Source organism: Molossus molossus, unplaced genomic scaffold (genome assembly GCF_014108415.1).
Source record: "Molossus molossus isolate mMolMol1 unplaced genomic scaffold, mMolMol1.p scaffold_m16_p_1, whole genome shotgun sequence".
NCBI lineage: Eukaryota > Metazoa > Chordata > Mammalia > Chiroptera > Molossidae > Molossus > Molossus molossus.
Genome location: NW_023425344.1, coordinates 242,489,734 through 242,509,843, shown reverse-complemented (window position 1 = coordinate 242,509,843; position 20,110 = coordinate 242,489,734). Strand labels below are relative to the sequence as shown.

The following is a 20,110-nucleotide window of genomic DNA, read 5'->3' as shown; positions in this document are numbered from 1 at the left end:
CTGGGTACTGGGTGCTGGGCCAGGCCCAGGGACGTGAAGGTCACCGGCTTCACCCTCTACACGGGTCACTTCAGCGTGGGCCCTCCTCGCTCTAACCACAGCCTCCTTTCTGTCTTTGAGGTGGGAAGGCCTGGTGCTCATCATCTTGTACGTGTTTTACATTCTGATCATGAAGTAAGTGCCCTTTCTCTTCTTCCGGGCTGTCTGACGCCTCGATTCAGCCCCTGCTCTGGCCTCTGGTTAGAGCAGGGAGCAGACCTCCGTCAGAACTTTCCTTCCCTTCCAGCCAGCCCCAGTTCTCCAGGGGACACCTCACTGGGGGGCGGGAGTGGGCGAGAGATGCTCAGGCACTGCTCTGCTGTGCTGTGCACACCTGGCCATGGGGGTCAGGGCTGGTCGGGGAGGGTGAGGTCACTCCCAAAGCAAGTAGCAATCGGGACCTCTCTCCACCCTGCTTCACGCCTCATGCCCCAGGGTGGCCACTTTTTTTTGCTATCTGATAATTTACTACCACTCTTTTCAAAAGAGCCCGGCAGCCTCACTTCTGTGCCAAGCTTTGTAAAATGCCACCTCTCAGGGCTGCTGCCTGGTGCAACTATTGTGGGGGGCACTTATAGTGTTGAAGATGCAGACACAGGGTCTGGGGCTGTAAACCCTTGCGGCCCTCTGGAATCTGCGCAGGTCAGAATCATCTCAAAACTACCCACAGGGAATATTATTCAGCCGTGAAAAAGGGAGGAAATTCTGACACAGACTATATCATGAATGAACCTTGTGGACTTTATGCTGAGTGAAAGGAGCCAGTCACAAAAGGATAAATATGGTCTGATTCCATTTACATGAGGTACCTAGGAGAGTCAAATTCATAGAGACAGGAAGCAAATTGGAGATTACTTTGGAGGAGGGAGTAACTAGTAATTGATCAGTGGGTGTAGAGTTCTGTTTGGGGTGCTGAAAAAGTCCAGAAAGAGGTAGTGGTGATGGTTGCCCACTGTACATGCAATTAATGCCACTGGATGTGCATCTCAAAATGGAAAATAATTAAAATAGCAAATTTTATGTTGTATATATTTTTCCACATAAAAAACGGAAAAGGAAACACTACCCATGAGGTGAGCCATCTTCAGGGTTTCTCTTATATCTACGTCCACAGGTGATTAAAAAGAAAATCAACACTGAGTTTTATGAGGCTGTGAATCATACTGTTTTATAAAAGTGGATGATAAACGGTCGAACTGCAGGGGAATTGCCCCTCACGGATGTCCTCTCTGGGTGCCTGGCAGGGAGCTGGCAGCTGGGCTCTGAGACGGAGAAGTCTCCTCTGTGGGCAGGTGCCGGCTGTCAGTGACACGGGGAGACCCAGAGACTCAGCGGCAGGAGGGAGGACAAGCCTGGTCATGCCTCCTTCGAGTGTGTCCCCGAGGCTCAGCTGGGCCCCTTTTACCAGGACAGGCCTTGTGACCTGCAGTCAGTAGGCATCAGTCACCTTCTTGGGCTGAAGGTTTTTGTGCCCCCAGGAAGCCCACGGACGTGTCAGTAGGAGCAGATCCATCAGACTGCACGTTGTTCTTTAGTCCTGTTAGGATTCTGTCAACTCAGATGAGAAGCTTTGGCCCCCCAGCTCCCTCGCTGTGGGAGCTCCCAGGGCCACCTGACTGTGGGTTATAAGGGGAGGGGGAGGCTGCAACACACCCCCCTGCCAGGTCTCCCACAGCTCTGACCTCCTCCCTTAACTTCCAGGTACAATGTGAAGATACAGGCCTTTTTCACAATCAAACAAAAGACCATTGCAAATGGCAACACGGTCAGCAGTGAGCTGGAGGACGGTAATGATTACTGTGGTAGCAGCTCTGATGACCCGTCCATGCCATTGCTGGGGCCAGGTAAGGCTGAGCAGACAGGAGCAGCCGAACCATGTCATTGAAACCACTGTCCCTTCTCTTTCCTGCACACATGCACTCCCTCTAAATTGTCACTCTCTTACCTTTGGTCACAGGACCCTAAGTGAGGAGGGAGTCATTGTGGGGGATGTTGCTCAGATTGGCGTTCGCTTAAATGAAAATGTCAACAGGCACATCCCTGGGGATCCCCCCCCCACCCCACCGATTGAGGATGATTCAAGGCCTGTTTGGCTTCCTGAGATGCAGTGAATTACATCTCTATCCCATGCAGAAGGCCAATAGCAGGAAGCTGAGGACTTGGGGTGACAAAGCAGGCCCAGGTCCCCTGAGGTTTCTCAAATGCCAGGCCCAGTTCTGGAGAACTCTGTTCTGGAGAGACCTCTGGCTCCGGCCCAGAGCAACAGCCAGCAAGGAAAGGTGGGCACAGAGCTGAGCAGGAATTCCTGGCCCCATCCCAGAGAGGCCTGCCCAGGAACCCGGAGCCCAGAGGGCTGCAGCCTGGTCTCAGCTTCTCTTTGGCCCCTTGTCCGGGGCTTCTGGGCCTCTGGAGCCAGCCCTGTCATCTCTTGTCAAGTTCTCCTAGTCTTCTAGGCCTGACCACTTGCTGCCTTCAAAACCTTGTCTTCCCCGGCCAGTTTGGCTCAGTGCTTAGAGCATTGGCTCGTGGACCAAAGGGTCTTGGGTTCGATTCCCAGTCAAGGGCATGTACCTGGGTTGCAGGTTCCATCCCCGGCCCCAGTTGGGGTCACGTGGGAGACAGCCAGTCCATGTGTCTCACATGGATGTTTCTCCCCACCCCCCCTCCGCTCTATCTAAAGATCAATGGAAAAATATCCTTGGATGAGGATTAAAACAAACAAACAAAAACCTTGTCTTAATCCAGCCAGACACCTGGTGATTCCCTCTGTGGACAGCAGCCAGGAAGGTGAGAGAATTCTCTCTGTTCCTCACCCAAGTCCAGTGCTAAGGCCGGAACGGGCCCTGGGAATTAGGAGGCGGAGAAGCAGGGCTTCAGCCACATCCCTGGGTTCCACCCGTGGTGTCGGTAAAGCTGAGAGGCTGGGGCTGGCCACCTGAGGGGTCTTTTCCCTTGTTCCCCATGGCCCTGGGCAAGTCAGTCCTCCTTCAGGCGACTCTAATTCCTTTATGGTGTCCGTGGTGGGACCAAGTGGTCTCAGAGGAGCCTGTTTGCCTGTGCCTGGGACTCGGGGCCCAAACCTATGCTCCTTGGCCCCTCCCCAGTCTTCCCTTTGGGGCAGATCAGGCGGGGGGCTGCCTCCCATGTACACTTTAGGCTAGTGCCTTCTGTCCCGTCTCAGGTCCTCAGGGGCGACTCTCTCCAGATGGAAGGAGGAAGCCTGCTGGGCTGGGGGTACAGGTGTGACCAAGGCCACAGCCTGGCCGCCAGAGACTCACCAGTGAGACAGAAAGGCGGCCTGCAGAGCCTGGGGCTGTGCCCAGTCCTGGTTCCTACATGCCCTGCCCAGGAGAGAGCTGTTTCCAGGACAACCTGCTCAGAAGGGGAGGAGGCTGCTGTTTGGATTTTAGCTCCACAGACAGTGGCTGCGAGGTCCCCACACAGTCTCTCGGGACAGGCTGATTCCTGCCCTGGACATAGTGTCCCTGGGGCCTCTGACCTTCCTGGCAAAGGAGAGAGATTTCAGGTGGTGAGTCAAATCAGGCTGGCAGAGAATGCCCGCGTCCTCGGGTGCCAGCCCTGAGAGCCACCCACTGCCCATGTGGCCGATGGAGGAGGCCCATCCCCGGGGCCCCGAGTTTTCTAAAACTTGTACAAATTTTTCACATCACATTTCATTCTGCTCAAGAAAGAGCACAGTACGGCGAGTAAAGGGCCCAGGACAGAGGCAGGGAAGCCCCCGTTTGCCATCCCCGGTGGGAGTCCAGCTTCTCTCTGCTGGTTTCTGGTGGCCTTGCACACGGCCTGACAGCTAGGGCACCCTGACCACTGGCTGGGCTCACTGTGGGACCCCCTGGGCTGCCCTGGCCCTGGCCTCAGCGCTGTCGGAGCAGGAAGGAGGGGGCAATAGCTGGCCTTGGGCTGAACTGCCAGGAACCACGCTATCGTCGGGGTACCTTCTGGGCAGCCACCCTTGGCCGAGAAGCACCAGGACAAGGTATCGGTGCCAGGTGCCATGTATTTTGCCTTGAAGGCTGACACTGTTCTGAGCCCAGCTGTTCCCCCAGGGGGTGCTGTTCTGTGGTCTGGACGAGCCCGCAGTGGTCCTGCTGGTTTCCACCTCCCTCTGAGATACATGAGGGTCCAGAGCGAGGAGGGATCCGGGCTTTCCTGCAGCCTGGGGGCGGTGGGCCCGGGGTCCCGCTCCTCAGAGTGGGGCCAAGCCGTGGAGTTCAGCCGGGAGAGGAGCCGTCCCGAGGGCCGGACTCGGAGCACTGAAGTCCCCTAGCAGCCGCCCCTACTAACACTCCCTTCAATAACCCCGGCCCCTTGGCGCCGACCAGAACGCGGCCCCAGGCTCTCGGCATCCACCGCACGCTAATCATCTCTGGCAACCCCTGTCGGCCTTTGTCTCCTTAACTCTTCTCCTCTTCTAAATTGTAAGTAATCTGCTTTCATCCAAGTGATAACACATGCATTGAACACAAACAGCCCCACGAGCCCAGCGCACGCCTCGTCGGAGGTCAGTGTCCGTCTCCCACAAATGCATGGTCCCCCGGCTGTTCTAACCCACACGCCTCCTGTCTGCTGAGCCTTGCTGCCTGGGGGTGGGGTGCGCGTCTGTTCCTGTCCGTGCCATTAGCTCTCCTGTGATTTCGCCCTGGCTACTCCTGGTGACCCTAGCACCCAGGAAGGACACGTACCGGGAGCCGGTGACCCGTGCAGAGGGGCGGGCTTGTCCGCTTTGACAGCCCCCCGGAGGGAAGCCGCTGCTTCTGTGCACTTTGTTCACGAGTGGTCCTGTCACGAGGGCCTGGAGTTAGGTGTCAGATCCCCCAGGACTCCAGCCCTGAGCGTGTTCCGGAAGGTGGTCGGGGAGAGGTCTAAGGCCTGAGAGATTTGTTCTACCTCATGACGGGGAAGCATAGGGTCAGAGACACTGGTGTCCCTGCTGGAGGATGACAGGTTTCCCAGAGACGCTGGGCTTAGCCAGCAGACTGCCCTCCTGGGTCTCCGCTCCGTCCAGGGCCTGTGAGCCCATCTTTGCCCTCGACGCCTGCGTCAGGAGAACACAGTTAGAAGCATCCTTCTGTGCCAGGTGGAGATGGTCCCTCAAAGACAGAGCCGGTGCTCTCTGGTGCTTCCTAGAATATTCCATTCCAGGGGGCCCTTGGAGCCTCTGTAATCAGGAGAAAAGCAAGGTCCCTTCACAGTCACAGGTGGGCTGCCCAGTGAGGCTTAGATGAGGAACTGAGACCCTCGGTTAGCCAAGACTGGGCCCCGAAGAGAGGGGCCGTCGATCGGCAGGGGGGCTGGGTGTGGAGGGGCTTGCCTCGGAGTGGGCCTATAATGGGGGGATCACGGGGCTGTGTCTGATTCTTCAAGTTGGCAGGTGGTTCAGAGCCTGTGGCCACTTGACTAGTGGGAGGAGCTGAGCGGGCTCCCAGGTGGCCTCCGAGACCGCAGCCTGAGAAGTCTGCACCGGAGAGGAGCAGTCAGCTGCCCCCGCACGTGAGTGTTGTCCCGGGGACCTCGGCAGTAACCCTGGTGTTGTGCTCACTACAGTGAAGGAGGAGCCCCAGTATGGCAAAAACCCAGTGGTGATGGTGGACGAGGTCATGAGCTCCAGCCCTCCCAAGTTCAGCTTCCCGGAGGCAGGCTTACGTATAATGATCACCAACAAGTTCGGGCCCAGGACCCGACTGCGGATGGCCAGCAGGATCATCATTAACGAGGTAGGTTTGCTTCGAGGACCGTGGGCGCCGGTGGCCTTGGTTGGGTTCTGGTTCTTTGAGGAGGCCCTGGCTTGTTGGAGTGCTTTCTGGTGCTTGGCCACCAGAGCGTCCTCTGCCAGGCTGGCATTAGCTGCCCCTGTGTTAGAAGGAAGCCCAGACATCACCGCAAATAGCAAATGATCCCATCGGGAGCGATCTGACGGCAGGAGCCATCAAACACCAAACCGAGATGCTCCGCTAAGTGTTTGTCAGGCACTAGAGTAAAACGAACTGCAGAAAGACCGGTCTGAAGTCTGGACTGTTTCCCGAAGGTGTTATCTAGAGCAAGGAAATGTGAGTACACACCTGTTCTCGATGGATAGAACAGCTCTAGAGGGAAACTGAGTCACTGGTGGATGGCAGTTACTCCTGAGGGCTTCTTTTCACTCTGGACCCTGTGGTCTTGCTTGGATTTTGTTTGAAAACAGTTTTAAGATTGATATTATTTAATGTATAAACAGTATGGCAAAGCTCACAGGCTATTGCTGACCAGCTTATCCAACCTCTGCTGCATAGTAGAAGTCTAAGTCCTTATCCTCAGCTTGAAACTTGGATAGCTAATAATCGGTAGTTAGCACATTGATTATATACAAGAATGGGATTGCACAGTGCTTAAAGTTTCTTATTTTGAACATGTTCACTTAAGTCTATATGTAATGTGCCCTCTCTGTGGGAGGTGTATGAAGAAAGGGAAACATTGCAAGCTTGGGATCATTCTGAATAATTTTGTTTGGTCCAAATCGGTAAAATTTTAAATCAATAAAATTGAATCCTGGCCACTTTTTAAAAGCATGGTAATTGTATCCACTGTTGTTGGGGGTGGGACAGGCATTGGACAACTCTTAAGGATTTGGGAGTTTGGGTTTATAGTATATTTTCATGGCACACGCAGCCAGGGGATGAAATAAAGGGGTTTGAGGAGCTGGTAAACTGCTGATTGTCATGCCTCCGAATGTGGTAAGCTGCTGGGAAAACCTTGTTTTCCACCATGTTGGGATTGGAGAGGAAATTCTGAGTTTTCATTTCTCTTTAGTCATTAACTCAGTCTGCCTTGGACACATTTACTGACTGTTGGTCTTCTGCTGAAGCACTTGGGAGGCACATACATGTCCATTGTATAACAGTCATTACTCACAAGACCTAAAGCCAATCCATAAATATTTTTATGAGAACCAGATAAAGGTGCGCTGTGCAAAGGCAAGCAGATTCTTGGGGACGTGGGAACTCGTTGCTTTCTGGAAATGTGGCCCCTGCCTTTCCCTGGTTTAGTAAAAACCCACAGACGTGGAGATGAAGATCAGCTTGGGTGGAAAGGGCCAGCCTTCATCAGTCGCTAGAATGAGCTGGGGGCGGGAAGGGATGGGTTGGTTCAGTGCACACTCATTGGACATGGCAATGGACTTGAACAGCAGAGGCTGTCCACATGGCCAGTGACCCATATGATGCTCAACATCATTAGTTGTCAGAGAAATGCAAACTAAAACCAGATCAGATACCACCACATACCCATCGAATGGCTAAAATAAAAGGATTGACAATATCAAGTGTTGACAAAGATGGGAAGCAACTGAAATTCTAATCCCTTACTGGTGCAAGTGTAAAATGGTTCAACATGCACCTACCTTATTACCTAGCAATTCCACTCCTAAATAAAGAGAAATGAGTGTCTCTGTCTACAAAAACACATATACACAAATGTTTATAGCAGCATACTTCATAATAACCAAAAAGAGGAAACAACACAAATGCCCATCAGCAGGCACAGGGCACACTGCCGATTATTCACACAAGGGATTACTATACAGTCGTGAAAAATAACAGGCAACCACATGGATGATGCTCATAGATTTTAGGTTTAATTTAAAAAGCCAGACTTAAAATAGTACATATGATTTGAATTCATTTATATAAAGTTCAAGTTTAAGAAAAATTGATTGATTTTTGTAAAAATCAAAAGAGTTGCCTTGGTTACCTCTGGAGAAAGGGGCACATAGGCTAAGGAGTACCTGAGAGAGTCTTATGAGGGTCTGAAAATGGTCTACCTCTTGATGTAAAACATCACTGAGCTGCACTCTTAATGTAAGTACACTTTTTACATGGTATACTTAAAAAAATTTTTAATTAAAAAAATATGCAAGGTCTCTCCTGTGACTGTCTTCAGGTGGCCGATGAGCATCTACTGGGGGAGCCGGCATAATCACTGTCAGCCAGTGTCATGGGTTGGCACTAGGAAGAGGGGGTCAGGCCTCTGACCATTCCCGAAAAGCTTGCTCGTATTGTTCCAAAGGAAATGGGAAAACTTAGGTGGACTCCAAGGTCCTTGGGTCATTCACAGGCAAACCGATCTCCAGGGTGTGTTCTAGAAACCTTTGAGGGCTGTGTCATGTCAAGGAACAGTGTAACATTGTCACGTGTCTCGTTGTCTTGCCCCCTTCCGCACAGAGGCAGAGACTGATCAACTCAGCGAACGGAGTGAGCAGAAAACCACTTCAGAACGGGAGGCAAGAAAACATCAAAAACGGCAATGTTCCCATGGAAAACCCAGAAGACCCTCAGCGGGAGCAGGAACAGCAGCCCCCGCCCCCGCCGCCACCCCCAGAGCCAGAGCCGGTCGAGGCTGTCTTCCTGTCCCCCTTCTCCGTGCCCGGTGAGTTCTGAGGGTGCTGTGCTGTCCAGGGCTCCTCCGGACAGTCCTGCCCAGCTCTGCCACCACTTCATCTGCGAAAACAGAGGCTCTGTTTGGGATCACAGGGCGTCCTCCGAGTTTCTGGGTTAGAGCCTCCAGGGCATCCAAGCTACCCAGGAGGTCTTCCCGATATTCAGGACCTGATTTCAAAACCAAGACCAATAGCCTTGAATGGGGCCTGGGATCGGCATTTTCAAGCCTTCTCTGTGCGTCCGGGGACCTGGCCAGGTTAGGGATGCTGCTCCGGTCAGCACCTCCCAGCCTTCTCACGTGAGGGCAGACCCAGAAAAGGACACTCGTCTCCTCACTAAGGTTCCAGAGGGGCCCAGCACAGGGGCCCCCAAGATACCCCTCTGCGGACCAGAGGCTGAGGGGATCTGAGTCCCGCCCTCATCTAACATCCCTGGCACATCAGCACACCTGCTGGACCACTCTGGGGGCAAAGGCCGTGCTCAGCCAGCTTGTCTGGTGGGCTCAAGGTCACACTGTAGCTGGGTGGGAGTGTGGTCCCTGGGTCTGGGACACTGAGAAAAAGGGGTAATCCCTAGATCCCGGGAACCTATATGAGATTACCTGTTTGGACACACTGAGAGAGAGGTCTCAGCAGAGCAGGATCCTGTGGGGGTGCTGCCCCACCTCATGTGTTTTTGTTTAATCTTCACACGAGGATATTTTTCCATTTATCTTCAGATAGAGTGGAAGAAATATAGCGAGAGAGAGAGAGAGAGAGAGAGAAACATTGATGTGAGAGAGACACACCGACTGGTTGCCTCCCGCACGACCCCAGCAAGGGCTGGGGACCGAACCACAACCAATGTAGGTGCCCTTGACCAGAATCGATCCTGTGACTCTTTGGTCCACAGCCTGACGCTCAAACCACTGAGCCAAACCGGCCAGGGCCCCACCTCACGTGTTTGACATCTCTGTTCATAAGGACCCCAGTCCCGGTCCCCACACTGCCCCGAGTCATCACCTCATCAGCCCAGTTGCCCTCCTGAGTCCACCAGCGGCCTGCACGGGGACTCTGGGCTGTGGTCAGGAGAGGGCTTCCGGCTCCGGGGGCCGGGACACCGGATGCGAAGGAGGGCCGTGTGTGGCTACAGCCACGGTCCAGGAACCAGCCAGGCTTCCCTGGCGTGGGGCCGAGGAGCGACCATGAGTTCTGTGCTGCAGCCCCAGGAGCTGGGTGCAGAGTGCCCATTACACAGACACGCAGCCTGAGGGGGCGTCAGCCACCACCCTCCACTGGCCGCTTCATCTGAATTCTGGCCCTGAGGCCACTCCCTGGGCAGGCTCTATAGGAAACCAGCGAAGGCTGTGCCCTTGGCAGCTTGTATTCTGTCAGGTGGGTGCCATGTGTGAGGACAGGAATTTGGTGGGATTCAGCGGGGGGTGGATCCCAGGGTCGGCCAGCCCCTCCCCTTGCCCTGGGATCTGGTGCTTCGTAGAGAAACTGCTGTGAGAAATCAGGTCTAGCTCCCTGAGGGGACCCTGGGTGGGTCACCTCCCGGGGTGCTTAGAATGCTGCTATCGTGCAAGGGCTAGGACCAGATAGCTCAGGTTCTCTGCACCCACGAGGCCTTCTGCAGGGAGCTCTGCCCTTCCTGGCAGGCCAGGCTTCCTGTTGCAGTTGGTCCACCTTCCTCCTCTAGCCAGAGGCTGCAGGACGTTCCCCGGGCTCAGCTCTGTGGCAGCCAAGAGCTCCGAGCTTCTGCCCAGTGTTTGGCCCCGAGGAAAGCTCCCTTTGTGTCCCTGCGGATATGTTTCCAGGTGTTGCCCTTGGAAACCACAAGTCACTTCCTCCTCTTCCCCTCCTGGACATAAGAAGCAGGGGTGGACACAGACAGTTGGGTGGTTGCTGCTTTTAGGTGCACTTGTATTTAATTCTCACAGCTGCCTTGTGAGGGGGGCATTATCATTACCCCCATTTTGCAGAGGGAAACTGAGGCTCTGGGAGGCTGTGAGACGTCCCACAGACATTATGTGGGGAGCCTCTCTTCCACCGTGAGCCTCCCGAGCTGTGCACCCTGTCATGGACTGGTCATTTGGGAGCAGAGTCCCAGACCGCAAGTCCACGGTGGTCACCTGGGGGGTGAATGGCCTTAGCTAGATAAGTACCCTGGACCTACAGTGCAGTGCAGGCCACTTCCGTGGAGAATCTGGGGTGAACGTGTGCCTTACAAAGGTTCAGGCCCTTGGAGGTTCTTAAACAGTAACAGGAGGTAAAACTAACTGAGAACTTGCCGTGGGCCAGGCTGGGTGCTTCACAGGTATTAACTCATTCGGTTCCCATGTGATGTAGAAGGTGGTACTGTCGTCATTATCCCCATGTCTCAGGTGAAGAAACAGGCACAGAGAGGTTTAGTTGCCCAGGATCACACAGGAGGAGGGGGCAGAGCTGGGGTTTGCACACTGACATCTTGACCCCAGACGGGGTTAGGGGACATTGTCACGAACCAGCGGATGCTTTCGGCTCCTTTCCCTTGGAAGCGCTTGCACACAGCTGGGACCTAATGTGCTCTCATCAGGCCTTGGATGGCTGCCCTAAATCTTCTCTCCCTTTATTAAACTCAGCAGGGGCAACCTGAGAATTTCCGGGGCTGCAGGACTTACGCTCCTCCCCACCCCGTCTTCCTCAGCTCTCCAGAGCACCTGGCGGGGAGGAGAGCGGTTCCTGTCTCTAAACCCAGTGAGGGGGTATTGCGTAAACGGGACTCTAGAAGACTCCATCCGCCAGCTCTGTCCTCGAAGCCTCTCAGCTCGTCAGGGGGAGCAGGGGAGAAACGGCAGGTGCTGTGGGCTCAGAGGCACATGAAATTCCAGCCCCAGTTCCTGTCTGTTTCAGGCCCCCCGGGACACACAGCACTTACGGTGGAAATGATCTTGCTCTTGCCTCGGTCTCGGGAGCCATCCGAGAAATTGCACGTTTGGTAGATTGTCTCGTAAGTCAAGGTCAGGGTTTCAAGGACGCGCCCTTGTGAATCAGTCACTGCGGCGCTCTGAAGCGCCCGTCCGCGCCCCAACTAGGACAAACGCTGGCTGAGCATTTTTATTGTTTAATATAACAGCTTTACTGAGATGTAATTCGCTGACCATCATAGTCACACCTTGCAGGTATGCAGCTGAGGGGTTCTCACCAAGTTGGATATTCACAAAGGTGTGCAGCCATCGCCACAATCAATTTTAGGATGTTTTCCCGCTCCCCAAAGAAACCCTCTACACATTAGCAATTATTCCCAACCCTCCAACCCCATCTCCTGGCAACCACTAATCTACTTTCTGTCTCTTCGGATTGATCTGTTCTGGACATTTCATTTAAATGGACTCACCAGCAGGAGGCCTTTGGCGACTGGCGGCTGCTTGGCGAGCTGTTTGCGAGGTTTGTTCCTGTTGCAGTGGCTCTAGGTGCTGGCTGAACAGTATTATATTTATCTGTTCATCAGTTGATGGAAATTTGAATTATTCCCACTCTCTGGCTATGAGTGGTTTATAAAAACAGCGAATAGAGCATAGTGGAGAAAGAGTCTCAATATATATTTTTTATTTTTATTTTACTTTTTTATTTTTATTTTATTTTTTTGGTACATGCCCCTAGTGGGAACCGAACCTGGGACTCTCTGGTCCGCAGGCCGGCGCTCCAACCGCTCAGCCAAACTGGCCAGGGCTCAGTATATATTTTTTAAATCTAAATTAATTTTCCTCTGAGTTCTTTGTGGTTAGCAACAACCTGTCTCTGAAGACTAGGATTAAAAGGGATCTTGGAAATTTTTAAACCAGCCTTTTGATATTCCAAAGTGGGAAACTGAGGCCCAAAGACGGGCAGGGGCTTGCCCAAGGGGCAGACTCGAGACAGAACCAGGTCCCTGGGCCACCTGCTCTGGAAGCCACTCTGCGATGCCCCCACAGTCAGGCCTGCGCAGTGCAGGCTGGGAGGTAGGAGGTGGAAGGGCCGGGACCCACCGCAGTGGGCATGAGCTGGGTCCTGAAGCCTCTTCACTGCCAACAACAGAAGCCCACCCAAGCTCCCTTGAGCTAAAGGGGAACCTTTTTAAAAGTAAGGACATAGAGTATGTTAGGGATCCCAGGAGCAGAGAAGCAGCTGGACTTGCCCGGGGCCGACTCGGGGCCTCAGTGGGTGTTGAGACTCTTCCTGGCCCTTCATTTCTCCATACAGGCCTGTTCCTCTGTTTCTTAACTGCAGACCGTCTTTCTCAAATTCACAGTTGGTCCATGTGGCAGACTGTGGCTTCCACTGGCCCCAGACTGACGCGTGGCAGTTCCAGCCTCTCTAACTTAGTTCCTGGTGGTGCATCTGAATACCAGAGTCCCAGGTGTTCACCCCGGTCACTCGGCTGTGCTGGCCAACATGGCTTTGGTGGCCCCTAGGAATGTAAGGTCTCTGAGGTAAGGGGCCGAGCACACACACACCTGCACCCCTTGTAGGTGTTGGTGACAAACGCCACTGGCGTTATTGGAAGATGAAGGATGCAGCCCATCTGAGATGCAGGGAAAACAGAGATACAGAGGTACAGGTGCCTCACATAGTCGTGGGAAGGACACTTTAATCCAGCCACCAGAGGCGACTCCAGACCCTCTAACCCCCACCCCACTGATCTGGTCGGCACTGCCACCATGCTAGAACCAGGGAAGTGGGGAGCCAGGATGCATCCGGGCTGTTGAGTTCAAGAACTCAGCACTAGCGCTGTGAGCCGGGACCAGGAGGCCACTGCCACAGCTGTGTCTTGACTCCCACTGGGACACTGGGATGCTGGTCGGGCCTCTGGATTGTCTCTGATGCCCACTCACCTAGGGCCTGGGCATAGATGCCCTGCTTTGACAGGAATGCATCTAAAGCAGCAGAAAGGTGGCCTGGCCCTACTTGAATTCGCCTCTTCAAATCAGGAAACCTATGATGAGTCCTGAACTTCCCAGCTGCAAGGGATTCTGGGAGATGTCTCTGCAGACTCTGGAAGGAAGCTGGACTATGGCTGCGGAAGGCCAGCTCAGCATGTTCACTCCCGTGTTGTCATGCAGCTTGGGGAAAAGCAATAAAACCAGTCTTAACCGATGACTTAACTTAGACCAGACCCAGTAAGGCATCCATGTGGCATTCAGTCTCATAGTAGGCAGAGGACGGTCAGGGCCCCAACATTTCGCTTGGCAGGCGCATCCTTCATCAAGCACCTGCCCCAGCCCCAGCCTTGCTCTTAGCACCATACGTTCAGTACTTAGAGTCTGCACAGAGCCCTGCTGGAGGGCTGGTGTGGTCCCCATTTCAGAGGTGAGGAAACAGAGAGCCACACACTGGTGAGTAGATGCCCCAGGCTAGTACCCAGGTCTACCTGATGCCAAAGTGCTGTCCTCTGCCTGGTTGCAATGTTGACTTTGGCAAGAGGGCCCTCTGCTGAGTTGGACGGTCTGCTCTGGGGCTCAGGGGGCGGCAGGAAGGAAGGTGGGGAGGAGGAGGCCAGCTGCTGGGTCTGTGTGGTTTGCAAACACCTGGAGCCCAATGGCAGAGAACCCCCCAGTGGGGTGGAGGACCAGCAAGTGTTCTGGACTCAAGTGTTTCTGCGACCGGCATCCTCTATTTCACGTCCCCCAGACCCTCCAAACCAAGGGTGCGGCCTTCAGAGGCAGGCAGTGAGCTCCTTGCCTTTGCTTTTCTTCAGTCCTCCCACCGTTCCTTGGGGTGGGTGAGGTAGGCAGTTGTGCCATCTTACAGATGGGGACATGGAGGCTCAGAGAGGTAGAGGGGCCACCCACTGCCACACCATCGCGACGGACAGAGGACAGGACATCCCTCTCTGCCGGAATTCTTCAGATCCTGAGATGGGTGCACAGCTGGCCATAACTTGGGGTCATCTTTAGAATGAGGGAGTTGGCACACCGACCCTGGGGTGAGGGTCCCTGAGATCGACACCAGCTGAGAGATAATCTGGACCTGGCTTCTCTGTTGACTGGTAGATCCTGGTCTGCAGGTCTCATCTGCAGCCCCCTCCCCAGCCCCCGCCCTTGTCTCCGAGGGCAGCTACCTCCATGCGGAAGCGTGAACAGGGTCGCAGAGGCTAAACCAGGATACCCTGCTGTGTCGTGGTGAAGCAGGCCAAGGCCACATCCTCGGGGAAGGCCTCTCAGCCCCAGGAGCTCTGCAGGCCTCACGTTGGGCTTCCAGCTGCTGTCTCTGGGCCTTTGGCTCTCGTGCACCCAGCCCTGACAGCCCACGGCCTTACGTCAGCCCTCCGCAGGGCCTGCCTCTGATTGCTGAGGCCTGATGTTTCTCTCACTTCTTCCCTTCCATCCTGTCCTTTCCTCCCAAACCTCAGCCTAGCTGCTCAGCTTGATTATGGCCCTGATCTCATCGGCTTCCCATAGGGCCCCTCCTTGACCCTCTTGTGCTTTCAAGATTAAAACTCACCCACCAGGAGTCAGGGTGGCATCACTTAGAAGCTTTATGTTGGACTCGTGGGTCTGCCACATCCTAGCTGTGTGACCTTGGGCAAGTTGGCTTACCTCTCTGAACCTGTTGGAGTCTTTGTAAAACCACCAAACCCAGGGCTTGACAATAGTAGGTACTCAGTAAGTGGAAGTTAATGTGGTTGTTAATATCAACAATAGCTTAAATTTCGTGCTTTCTCTGTACCAGGCGTTATTCTCAACACATCACGTGTGCTGGCCCTGTGAGGCAGGAACTGATATCCCTGCTTTACCGATGGGAAACTGAGGTTCAGCGAACCTTTCCCACTCACACAGGTAGCATAGGCCAGAGCTGGGGTTAACAGCAACCTCGCTAGCTGTTAACCGTGACGCTTCTGTGCCCCTCAGAAGGCATTCAATTTAATGGTAAGTCTAAATTTAGGGATAAAACAAAAATGTATTTAAAAGAACTAAAAATTGTTGATTATGAAGTTTATTCACCCCAAGGAATAAGAAAACTTGCATGGTTCCCCTTCTCAGGAGGATTTTTCTGCTCAGATCACAGCCCTGAGCTAAAAGTAGGAGGCTCTAATCTGGCAGTCAACATTCTGTCAGCTGGTGGGGAGCAGACAGACTCCCATGGGTCTTGGCATCATGGGACCGAGAGGGCATGCAAGGAATATAGTGCAAAGGACCCAGGGTTTATATTCTAAAGACCTGCATTCAAGTCTTGGTACTACCTCTCGGTTTCTGAAATGTTTCACTGAATTTGACTAAACCTCAGTTCACTTACCTGTGAAATAGAGAGGATATTCCTCCAAATTGATATGAGTATTTGTGAACGCTACCTCCAAGATCTGAGGCACACAGCAGAATTGATGGATGATAGTGAGGTGATGGTTCACTAATCAGCCTGACAGTGCTCCCCCTTCGCCTGCACACCCCGTCCCTCCCCACGAGGGCCAACACAGAGGCCGCTGGGGAAGCAGGTTTGTCTGCGGGCCTGCCACTTTTTGTGTGAGACTTTGGGCAGTTCATTAACCTTAATGGGACTTGGTTTTTCTCTTTAGAAATAGAGTTAACTAAGTGAAATACATCCCTGGAATGCAAGGTTAGTTCAACGTATGAAAAACAATCAGTATAACATACCACATTATTAGAACAATGGACAAAACCACATGATAAAACAGACACAGAAAAATTAAAATTCTATAAAATCCTCACCCTTTATTGATGAAAAAGCGCTCAACAAACCAGGAATAGGAGTGAATTTTCTTACCCTCATAAAGGGCATCAACAACAACAAAACCCATAGCTGTAACATTATACTTAATGGTGAAACACTGAAAGCTGTACCCCTAAGACCAGGAAAAGGGGTCATGCCCACCACTTCTACTCAACATTATTCAGGAGAGTATAGCCAGGGCAAGAAATAAAAGACATCCACATTGGAAAGGAAGAAGTGATAGTATCTGTATTCACAGATGACATGATCTTATACATAGGAAATCTAAGGAATACACACACACACACACACACACACACACACACACCCTATTAATAAACTTGTAGGATACAAGATCAATATACAAAATTCAATTGTATTTCTATACATTAGCAATTAGCAATCTTAAAATGAAATTAGGGAAATTCCATTTATAATAGCATTAAAAATAAAGTACAAAGGTAGTGCAAGACTTGTACACTGAAAACTATAACATCTTGTTGAAGAAGATCCTAAAGAAGATCTAAATATTCATGGAAGACTTAAAATGTTTAGGATGGCAGGAGTCCCCAAATTGATCTACAGCTTCCAGGCAACCTCTATAAAAATCCCAGCTAGATTTCTTTACAGAAATCGACAAGCTAATTTTAAAACTCATATGGAAATTCAGAGGGCCCAGAATAACTGGAACAATCTTGAAAAGAACAAAGTTGAAGGACTCAGACTTTGTGGTTTCAAAACTTAGAAGATGCAGTAATCAAGACTGTTTAGTACGGGCATACGGACAGAAATATAGATCAATGGGGTAAGACTGTGAGTCTTGAAATTACCCATATATTTAAGGTCCATTCGTTTTTGGCAGGAGTTGCAAGACAGTTCAGGGGGAAATCGTCTTTCCAGCAAGTGGTGTTAGGACAATTAGATACCCACATTTTTAAAGGAGTAATTTTGAACCCTTAATTTATATCATATACAAAAAAAGTTAACTCAATATGAAACAGACCTAAATATGAAATGCTTAATAGAAGACATAGGTGTAAATATTTGTAACTTTGGATTAGACCATGGTTTCTTTTCTTTTTTTGATCCTCACCCAAGGATATTTTTCTGTTTATCTTCAGATAGAGTGTGAGAGAGAAAGAGAGAGATATTCATGTGAGAGAGACACATCAATTGGTTGCCTCCCGCATGACCCCAACCAGGGCCAGAGACCAAACCACAACCAAAGTATGTGCCCTTGACTGAAATCGAACCCGTGACTCTTTGGTTCATGGGCCAATGCTCTAACTGTTGAGCCAAACCAGCCAGGGCTAGACCAGGGTTTCTTAAAGCAATCTAAAGCATGAGTATCCAAATAAAAACATAAATTGTTGCATCAAAATTAAAAACTTTTGTGGTATATAGGTCACTATGAAGAAAGTGAAAAGACAACTCATAGAATAGAGGAAACATTTGCAAATTTTATTTCTAATAAGGATCTAGTGTCCAGAGCAGATACAGAATGCTAAAAGCTCAACAATAAAAAGACAATCCAATTTTTAAATGAGCTAAAGATTTGAGTAAATAGTTCTCCAAAGGAAATATACACATGGACAATAAGTTCATAAAAAGGGCCTCAGTGTTATTAGTCATCATGGAAAGGCATATCAAAACCACAAGGAGATACCACATCACACTCAGTAGAATGACCACAATCAAAAGAGATGACAATAATGTGTTGGCGAGGATGTTGGATACATTGGCCCCCTATACGCTGCTGGTGGGAATGTAAAAGGGTGCAGCCACTTGGGAAACAGTCTGGCGAAAGTTAAGCATAGTTACTGTATGACACAGCAGTTCTACTCCTAGTTATATATCCAAGAGAAAGGAAAACATGCCCACGCAAAAACTTATACATGAATGCTCATAGCAGCGAAAAGGTAAAAACAATCCAAATATCCATCAAGTGATGAATGGATAAACAAAATAGGATATATCCATAAAGTGAAGTATTGTGCAGTACTGATAGTATGTTCCCGCATGGATGCACTTCGAAGACATATGCTACATCCGAGAAGCCAGACACAATGGAACGTCCAAAATAGGCAAGTCTATAGACACAGGTGGATCAGTGGCTGCCAGTTTGAGGAGAAGAAATGTGAAATGATAGCTTTATGGGTACAGGATTTTTTTTGGAGGGTGATGAAAATCTTCTGGAATTACATAGTGGTGATCATTACACAGCTTTCTAATATGCTAGAAAACACCTAATTGTACATTTAAGCTGCTGAATGCAATGATATGTTAATCCTATCTCTCTTGTTTTTAAATGGAGTTAACCTAGGAGGGTGGTTCTCAAAATGTGGTCCCAGGACAGTAGCATCACCAGCCCCTGGGGATTTGTTAGAAACGCAAATTCTTGGACCCCCATTTCAGCTGCCAGATCATTAGCTCTGGGGCTCTAACAAGCTCTCCAGGGGATCCGTTGTATATTCAAGTTTGAGAACCCCTGGTCTGGAGCTATGCTCTCTAGACCATGAAAATGCTCCTAGTTCCAGGGTTTGTGAGTATGTCCTTGGCATCATCCAGGGACACACGTGTCCCCATATGCCTCAAGTTTACCACTCCCTCCATTGGACTGTCTGGTTAGTCAACTGTCCAAGTTAATTTGTTTGAAGTTTTCATCAGCAAACTGCATCTGTTCTTAATTCTTTCCTTCACTATGATTAGCCATCTGTTTTGTTACAGTTCATTTTAAAGATATTTTTCACATAATTGTCATTTTCTACTTCAAAAGAGAAATCTGAGAGCTTAGTGAAAGAAACAATAGCAGACTGTTTCTTTTGCTTATGTTTGCACGTTTATCAGAGTCCATGATATGAGCATTTTTTCAGATGTCTTGAAGGAATGTGGGGACGGGCAGGAGGGGCTCCTAGTGGTATTGGGGGAGATGTCCTTTGGTATAGACCTTATCTCATCACCCCAGCAGCCCCTCCCCAGATTCTGTTATCATTGAAACCATGAATTAGTTCAGACTCTCTTCATGTTAGAGAAACTCGATTCAGGCAGATTTAGGCCAGAGAGCTTCCAGCTTTGTTCTTTCTTTTTTCAAGACTGGTCTTTCTAATCCAGGTCCTTTGCATTTTCATAAGAATATTAGAATCAGCTTGTCAATTTCTGCAAAACAAACAAACCTCGAATTTAAATAAGAATTACATTGAATCTATACATGAGTTTGGGGAATATTTTCATCTTACCATTAAATCTTTTGATCCATGTACAGGACATCTTTCCATTTATTTAGGTTGTCTTGAATTTCCTTCATTGACGTTTGGCAGTTTTCAGCATATAAATCATGTACTTCTCATTACATTTATTCATAAACCTTTTTTTTTCTTTTTGATGCTATGGTAAATTATTTTCTGAATTTCATTTTTGGATCATTCATTGTCATCATATAGAAGTGCACCTGAATTTTGTATATTGATCATGTATCTTGCAACTTGCTGAACTTTTTTTTTTTTTCAATTCTAATCATTTTGTGTGTGTGCATTCAAATTTTTTCTATATAAGATCATGCCATCTACAATAGGGATACTTTTACTTCTTCCTTTCCAATCTGAATGACTTTTACTTCCTTTTTTCTTGCCTAGTTTTACTGGCTAACTCTTCCACACAATGTTAACTAGAAGGGTAAGAGCAGACATCCACACCTTGTTGAAAGTTTACCGTCTTTCACCATTACGTATAACGTCACCTGTGGTTTTCTGTAGATGCCCTTTACCAGGTTGAGAAAATTCTCTTCTATTCCTAGATCACTGAGTGTTTTGTCATGAAAAGGCATTAGATTTTGTCAAATGCCTTTTCTGCCTCAATGGACATGATTGCAGTTTTGTCCTTTATTCTGTTACCATGGTATATTGGATTGATTGAATTTCATATGTTAAACCAAGCTTGCATTCCTGTGATAAGTCCCACGTGGTCCAAGTGTAT

General features: G+C 50.3%; 1 protein-coding gene across 2 annotated transcripts in view; it reads left to right on the top strand.

The window, feature by feature from the left end:
• SLC24A4 (solute carrier family 24 member 4) overlaps window positions 1–20,110 on the top strand; it is a 135,537-nt gene that overhangs the window by 100,698 nt on the left and 14,729 nt on the right. Inside the window, exons 9-12 of one of the 2 annotated variants that reach the window (XM_036242255.1) lie at window positions 121–174; window positions 1,741–1,826; window positions 5,605–5,774; window positions 8,256–8,460. In XM_036242255.1, the coding sequence (XP_036098148.1) occupies window positions 121–174; window positions 1,741–1,826; window positions 5,605–5,774; window positions 8,256–8,460 (515 nt within the window). Of the gene's footprint in view, window positions 1–120; window positions 175–1,740; window positions 1,884–5,604; window positions 5,775–8,255; window positions 8,461–20,110 lie in introns of both variants that reach the window. The other variant, XM_036242246.1, reaches the window with a different exon arrangement.